General features: G+C 46.2%; 1 protein-coding gene across 1 annotated transcript; it reads right to left on the reverse strand.

Annotated features, from left to right (window-relative positions):
• Positions 1 to 5,494: 5,494 nt before the first annotated feature.
• LOC125520475 (putative carboxylesterase 8) lies at positions 5,495 to 6,836 on the reverse strand. Its single transcript, XM_048685413.2, has one exon. It carries the CDS (start codon positions 6,633 to 6,635, stop codon positions 5,649 to 5,651), a length of 987 nt encoding a protein of 328 aa, XP_048541370.2. The 5' UTR covers positions 6,636 to 6,836; the 3' UTR covers positions 5,495 to 5,648.
• Positions 6,837 to 8,651: the final 1,815 nt, after the last annotated feature.

Here is an 8,651-nt window from a genome sequence, read left to right on the forward strand (position 1 = left end):
CTAGACCTGTTCCGGCACCCCGCCGGAGGGGGGAATCATCTCTGGTGGCCATCTTCATCATCCTGTCGGCCACCACAATGAGGAGGGAGTAGTCCACCCTCGGGGATGAGGGTTTGTACCAGTAGCTATGTTTAATCTCTCTCTCTCATATTCTTGAGATGTCATGATCTTGATGTATTGCGGGCTTTGTTAATATAGTCAGATCATATGGTGTTTTTCCCTCTATATCTTGTTGTGATGAATTGAGTTTTTCCCTTTGAGATTTCGTTGTTATCGGATTGAATACCTTCATGTATTTGAGAACACTTGATATATGCCTTGCAATTGAATACTCGTGGTGACAATGGGGTGTCATATTGATTCACTTGATATATGTTTTGGCACTCAACTCACAGATTGCCGAGGAGACACTGGGGTACTCTATGCATAGGGGTTGATGCACGTTCTTGTCTTTGTTTCTCCGGTAAAAATCTTGGGGCACTCTTTGAAGTTCTTTGTGTTGGATTGAATATTATGAATCTGAATTTGCTTTGGTGTTATTTTAGTACGAACTCTTGGTTAGATCGATCGAAAAGATTAGCTTCGTGTTATTTTAGTACGAACTCTAGGATAGATTGATCGGAAAGAATAGCTTTGAGGTGGTTTCGTACCCTACAAACAATTTCGTCGTATGTTCTCCGCTAGATAGGAACTTTGGAGTGATTCTTTGTTGCACGTTGTGGGGGGGGGGTTATATGATCCAATTATATTAGCACTGTTGGGAGATTGCACTAGCAAATGCACGGACCCTAGGCCTCATTTTCAAGCATTGCAATACCGTTTTGAGATCGTTTACTATTTTCTACCTTGCTGCTTTTATTTATTCAGATTATAAAAATATATTTCTACCATCAATATTACACTTTTATCATCTCTTCGCCGAACTAGTGCACCTATACAATTTGCCATTGTATTGGGTGTGTTGGGGACACAAGAGATTTCTTGTATTTGGTTGTAGGGTCGTTTGAGAGAGACTATCTTCATCCTATGCCTCCCACGGATTGATAAACCTTAGGTCATCCACTTGAGGGAAAATTGCTACTGTCTTACAAAACTCTATGCTTGGAGGCCCAACACGTGTCTACAAGAATAAAGTTGCGTAGTAGACATCATTGAGCATCGGATTGATGACAAGCATGATATTGATATAAACCCTGTCTCACTAATACCATGGAGATTATCTTTTGATGGTTTAGTTTTAGAAATGGCCACGGTGTTGGTATTATTTATATATCTTCTCATGGTGCTGTTTTTGAAGCCTCGAGCCACTTGGAATATTTTTGCACAAATAATCAAGCCGAATATGAAGCATTGTTATTCGACTTAGAGATGTTGCTTGCCATAGGTGCTACATATATTGAGGCTTTTGGTGATTCATTATTAGTAGTGCAACAAATATCCAAAGTCTTTCAATGTTTTGATGAATCACTTAATGTTTATCTTGACAAATGTCTAGATATAATTTCTACTTTTGATTATTTTAGCATTGCTCATACATCTAGACATGAAAATTGGAGAGCAAATGAGTTGGCACATCAAGCATCCGGCTATCATGTTGATCATGGCATGTTTCATATTTCTCAACGGCCGATGTCTAGTCTTGCCAACATAGTGGAGGCTGAACCGGAGCCCATCATTTCGGCCACTAACAAAAAATTTAATGCAGGACAAGATCAAGACAGTAGGAAACCCATTATTGATTATCTGTGTGATCCTAGTAAAAGTGTGGACAAGACTGTTCAGCGTATGGCTTTCAAATACACAATGAGAGATGATGATCTCTATCGCCGAATAGTTGATGATGTTCTTTTAAAGTGCTTGGATGAGGACAAAGCGAGAGTTGCTATGGGAGAGGTCCATGAACGTATTTGTGTCACTCATCAGTCGGATCCCAAGATGAAATGGTTATTACGACGTGCTAGGTTTTATTGGCCGTCGATGTTTAATGATTGCTTCCAGTATTATAAAGGATGTGAAGCTTGTCAAAACTTTGGTGATATTCAGTTGGCTCCCACTGCTATGTTACATCCTACTATCAAGCCATGGCCTTTTAGAGGTTGGGGATTAGACTTTATTAGATATAGTTGCTCAATTCCTCTCCATATTATGCCCAAGCCAATGGACAAGCTGAGTCTAGCAATAAAATATTAATCAAGCTCATAAGAAGAAGATTGAGGATAATCCAAGGAGATGGCATGAACTACTGTCTGAAGCTTTGTGGGCACATAGAATCTCAAGGCATGGTGCTACAAAGGTAACTCCATATGATCTCGTATATGGTCAAGAGGTTGTTTAACCAATGGAAGTGAATTTGAATGCTTTGAGAATAGCCAAACAAAATGATTTATTGGCGGTGGACTTTTATAGCTTGATGATGGACAATATTGATGAAGTCGCCAATAAACGTTTGGCTGCTTTGAAGGCCATAGAAAGGAATAAGTTGAGGGTGGAAAGAACTTACAATAAGAAGGTCAAGTTGAAGAGTTTTCAAGTTGGCGATCTCGTGTGGAAGGTGATCCTACCAATTGGTTCAAGAACGGAAAATTCGGGAAGTGGTCTCTTACAAGAGTAGTTCCTGGAAACTCATATTTGGTGGAATTCGTACAAGGTACATTGTTACCTCAAGCTCTCAATGGAAAATATTTAAATAAGTATCACCCAAGTGCGTGGCAAGAAGTCTAGATAGGCAACAACCGATATATAACTATCGTTCTAAGCAAAGACATGGCCTATAAATAACTATCGCCCTTAGCATAAATCATTGCTGATACATAATTATCGCCCTGAGAAATATAAATGGCCGATACAGTGTTGACATCGTCCTTAGAACGAATACATTGCAAATTATTTTTAGACACACGAGTTTTACCGAAAAAAGGGGGGCATATATTGACACCATATTTTGGCATGATCAAAAACATAATTAAGAAGGCCTCAAATGGAAAAGTGTTCAAAGTGAGAAAGTTTCATATCATCGAAAGGAGAAATTTGATAATTGGGTCATAGCCGTCCTGTCTCATCTCTAAGGACGAAATTGTGTTGGAAGTAATGATATTTTGTATCCAGAACACTTTTCGGCTGATTACGCCCCAAGACTGCCTCATATGGAAAACTTATCTACATGAATTCTCTTCGTCATGTCGAAACAATCAATTTTGATATAAAAAACGTCCCAATTCAAGGTCGTATATAAAAGTTAGAGCCATCTGAGTGCAACCCTATCACGAGCCAGAAGTGACGCTCCCCATCAGACATGGTGTCTGATGGGTAGCGCGAATAATAGTCTGTTTTGCACGAGTGATTCGGCCCTTCAGATGACATCGAACCAAAAAACGTTAAACATTGAAGTTGTTCGTCTCGTAAAAGCGGTTAAATTTGCTTCTTATGTGATTTTGATTTGAGGTCCTTTACTACCCTAAAAATGACCCACAAGGTGCAGCAAATTTTTAGACCGAACAGTTTTGAAAAGTTCGGATCAAGCAATCCGAATTAGACCCAGATTAGGGTTTTGGACGTGAATTATAACTTTTCCTTGCACGGGAAGTTCATCCGCCTCTTATATACATGAGGGGTGACGACCTATTGAAAAAACAACACACAATCACAAAGCCCATCTACAAACTTTCATCTCCTACCCCAGTTTTCTGCTTCTCGTTCACCGGTCTTCTTCGCTTCTGAGCTTCGATCTACGAAGTCCTAGGGGTGGGCGATACGACCTAGGGATGCCCATCATCGCCATGTGTCCAGACGGGGTCTCTCCTGGCCATGTGGGGTTCCGGATCTGCAAAAGCGCTCGCTGGATTGTCTTGCGCATCGCGCTTCCGGTGAGCCTCCTTCGGCGACGTACCTTGTGTATCCCGCTCGATGCCGAGGGTACACAGTGACCTGTTTGTGTGCGAACAGGCCCCCATCATACTTGGCCATTGCCTGCGCCGCGCTCGTGTCCGCCGCTCTCGGGAGCGCCATCTACTCGTGGCCAATTGCCGCCACGCAGGAGCAGATTCTACGACATCTGCTCGACTTGGCAGTGGGCGCAAGGCGCGACGGTTGGGCTACGTAGGGCAAAGAGGTGGTGGTGCTTGGGGGACGTCTAGCCCAGCCCATCGCGGCTCAGGTGGGCGCAAGATGTGCGCGGCAGGGACGCATGCGACGGCGGTGAAGAGGTAGGGAGGAGGAGCGAGCACGACGTTCCCTTGTTTTTTAGACAATCAAGAGGTTTTCTTGTTTTTTGAAGCCAAATCAAGACGACTCCCTTTTCTGTGAGACAAATTAAGGCGTTTCCTTAGTTTTTTGAAGACAAATTAAAGCGTTTCTTTATTTTTTGGAAGACAAATTAAGACGTTTCATTATTTTTTGAAGCCAAATCAAGGCGCGTCGGTTGGGCGACATAGGGCGAAGAGGTGGCGGTGCTTGGGGGACGTCTAGCCCAACCCATCACGGCTTAGGTGGGCGCAAGATGTGCGCGGCAGGGACGCATGCGGCGGTGGTGGAGAGGTAGGGAGGAGGAGCGAGCACAACGTTCCCTTGTTTTTTAGACAGTCAAGAGGCTTTCTTATTTTTTGAAGCCAAATCAAGGTGACTCCTTTTTTGTGAGACAAATTAATGCGTTTCCTTGTTTTTTAAGACAAATTAAGGCGTTTTCTTGTTTTTTGAAGCCAAATCAAGGCTCCTCCCTTTCTATGGCGATGAATTAGTGTGTATAATTGAAAGAGTGGCGGCGTATGGTTTTTAATGGGGTTTGTGTTTTAGCGGGAGAGAGAAAATCGAGTGGGAGTGGGTGGTGGGAGGTGAGGTGGAAAAAAATCACCAGTACCAACCTACCAACTCCCTCTTTGGGAGTAGAGATTACAAGACTAAGAACGAGCCAACGCTAAGGGGGAAGAGACGGCGAGCTGTCGGGGACAAGCGAGCTGGCGGCAGCTTGGCTCTGGCTCGAAGAAGACCACATGCACAAGAGGACTTGGTTTGATTCAACTCGGTTGATGTAGGTGATCGTTAGTTTGAGCACTAAGGATTTGGGTTGTGTGTTAATCATTAGACCAAAAATTACAGTTTTGTGAGAACTTCCCCAAAAGGTGGGGTAATGTGTTGTGCCCCTAGGGTTGATGTTCTGTGTAATTCATTTTTTTCTAATTAAATTTTTCATAAATGGCAGCTTTTTTAGGAATTAGGGAGATGTGGGTGATGCTTAGTAATGCCACATAGGAATAAGATGAGGTGGAGGAGAAAGAACTTATAAAAAAAAACTTGTCTTCTCTTCTTATTTAAAAGAAGACAAGAGATGATTTTTTAGCATAATATGTCTCACTACATTTTCAGAGAATCTAGTTATTAAAGATAAGTCCAAAAAAATAACCTATTATAAACAATTTTTTTTGTCATCTTTAAATTACTCCCTGAGATTTTAGAGTACCACGATTTTGAAAAATCGACGCTGCCAAACTAGGCCCAAGTGTGATCCATAAACATCAATCAATTTCTAGTAAAGATTTTTTAACAATTTCAACGCACCGCACCACGTTGCGAACAGTGGCGAATTATTGATCACAACACACAGTCACATGCTCGAATTGATGGCCTCCCATCAACTCGGCGCACTCAAATCAGCGTTAAGCATCACTGTCGGCGAATACGAAATCGCGAACCAGCGCGAACATCTTCTCGGCCTTCTCTGGCACGAAGAGCTCCGCAGCGTGGAACCCGGAGCCGTCCGTCTTGGCGACGACCTCCACGCCACTGTCCCGAAGCCACGTGGTGAACCCTCTCTGCCTGTCGATCAGCGGGTCGCCGTCGCTCCCGGACACCAGGCACCGCGGCAGGCCGACCACGGCTTCCTGTGCCACCGCCTTTTCCGGATTGCTGAACTCGTGGTCGCGGTCCGCGCCCAGCGGCAGTGCGAGGCTCCAGAGCTTGTCGTTGGCCTCCAGCGGCACCATGAAGTCGTCCTCCGACCTCTCCTCGGACGGCGTCCGCTCGACGCCGCCGAGGTACGGCTGGTGCAGCAGGAGCCCGCGCACCGCGGCGGGGCTCAGATCGATGCCCTTGGTCCGGACTCCGGCGTTGAACGCCATGTTCCCGCCGGAGCTGCTGCCCATGACGAAGCACCGGGCGAGGTCGCCGTGCGCGGCGATCCAGGGGTCCTGGGGCGCCACGTCACGGAGCCACATCACGGCCGCGACGGCGTCGTCATAGGCGGCGGGCAGGCGGTGCTCGGGTGCGAGGCGGTAGTCGAGGGAGGCGACGATGGCCGGTACGGCCGCCGCCATGGCCTCGCAGGAGGCGTGGTAGAAGGCGGTGTCGGCGTTGAAGACAACGAAGCCGCCTCCGTGGAAGTAGAGGATGACGGGGAGCTTCGTCGACGGCGGGACGGGGTTGGGGAGGTATAGCCGGATGTACGTGCCGAGAGAGGTGTCGAGGGGCACGTCCCTGCTGAAGACGGCCGCCCCGCTGCCGGCGTCGGAAGCCGGGATGGTGGGGACGACGGGCCGCGTGACGGCACCGTCCGGGTGGACGGCGATCTGCATGAAGAGGTTGTCCGACTTGGACGGCGGCGGCCGCGCAGACGCATCAACGTCCGCGACCATGAGATCGCTCATTCCTCGCGGCTTTGCTTTGTCTCTTGCACACTCGGTGCGACTACAGCTTTGATGAGTGGGATGGTGGACATACGACGGATAGTGAGTAACTGAGTATTAGGCGCGGCGCGCACGGTTTTTATGCTGCGCGCTGCGTAACCGTGCACGCAGCAACCATCAGTGCACAGGTGCTCTTTTAATTTGCAATGGAGCCCGAGTATACGTACGATACCTTACCCGGGTTTTATGGAGTGCGTGTAGGGCATGCCCAATTGCATAACCTCAGAATGATGCCTCATATGCCATATAGAATCGGATGACAAAAAAAGTAGGTTTGGATGAAGAAGTGGGATCTTTTGCAGGAGGCGGATGTTTGAAAAGAAAAAATATGGTCTGATGCATAAAATTGAAAAAGTTTAAGTAAAGATTAGAGATGCATGTGTAGTGAAAGTCACTTTTTATTCTTTTATGAAGCACAGTAGTAGTAGCTTACATTGAAGAGAACAAATCAAGTTTCAAATTACTTTTTGTCATAGGACATCTGTACGTACATGCCCTAACGATCCAAACAAGTTCGTTTTTCTCTAATTCTTTTCCTGTTGCTAGTGTGTTGTACATGGAAGATTGGAGGCGCTTAAAGTCTCAAAGCGTCTGCACTAATTGCTCTGCAGGGTCTAATAACCTCGCCCTTTGCTCCATGCTTTCTGAAAAGCGCGCGAAGGTGGCAAAGCTTTCGACAGGGAGAAACGCAGTGCGAGATCAACGTCACACCGCTTCAATCTCAGCTTGACGCAACGAGTGTATCCACCGCTGGCCGCCAGCAGATAGGCCCGGCGCGATTTAATTGCCTTGAGACTGTACGAGCGACAAGGACCCGGTACTGTGCACGCACTAGCCGCCTAACAAATATGTTATGTAGATTAGAGGCTAACAAAGACGCAATCAGCATAGGGGACGTCAAGGCCAATATCGGAAGCAATCTCAACCCATGAGTGTCACCGGCAATCATGCCTTATTTTTAAATAGATTAGAAGATTGATTATTACATGTTTAATTGGATTTTGTTAGCTTTTTTGTCCTGTGCGTAGGCCGCACTAGTTGACTTGCTCCGCAGATGCCTTTTTTCGTCTGAGCAGCGAATTGTTTTTTTCTTTAGAAAAACAATAGTACTACCTTCGTCCAGGTTTACTAGGGATTGTTTCGGTTTGACGTGCGCTCCAAAATATAGGCACAATTTTCGCCTCCCATCTCGCCATCCGTTGGCTTAAATGGGGATAGGCAGGGCTCGCCAAAAAATTCGGTGCCAACCAAACACTTTCCCATGAACTCACTCCATGCAAAAAAAAAATGGCTGAACAGGTTGGGGCATCAATCCAAAAAGGCCCTTAGTTTCTTTGTATTTTATGCTAAAGTTTGACCATTTGATTACCAAAATATAGGTTATATGTGTCGGTCCAATGGGAACCAGGGTACCCTAGACCGGCAGGCCTGGTCCTTGACGATGACGTTCGGCAAGCAACGCCGCACAACACAACACAATTTGGGGCTTGGCAACTTGTCATTTGAGAAACGGAGACAACAAGGTCTCCTTGCTAGGTGTTTCGAGGTGCGCCCGGCCCCGACAAGCGCTTCCCGAGCACGCACAGGAAGCACCGCAACTTGCGGCTTTCTTCTCCACGAAGGAAACGGGAAATCTGTTTGTCAGAAGCATTAAATGTGCGCCATCCCGCTATTGCGACCATCGTCAGCAGCCGAGATGGTACGCAGCAGGACCGTCCTTAGTGTTATGGGCTCCGGCGGGGCGTGCCATTCCCCAAGATCATCAACAATGACCGTTGAAAATTCATCTACATAGCGTTTGGCTACGGGGGTGGCCTTCGGCAGCTACTAACTTGGTACGGGCAAGCATGCCACTTCCAGTCGTGTCGGGCCGATACAGATGGCCCTCATCTTTCCCTTTTGTTTATGCTGGTGATGGAAATATGCCCTAGAGGCAATAATAAAGTTGTTATTTATATTTCCTTATGTCATGATAAA

The sequence above is a fragment of the Triticum urartu genome, chromosome 7A (assembly GCF_056163025.1).
Source record: "Triticum urartu cultivar PI428250 chromosome 7A, HENAU_Tu73, whole genome shotgun sequence".
Classification (NCBI taxonomy): Eukaryota; Viridiplantae; Streptophyta; class Magnoliopsida; order Poales; family Poaceae; genus Triticum; species Triticum urartu.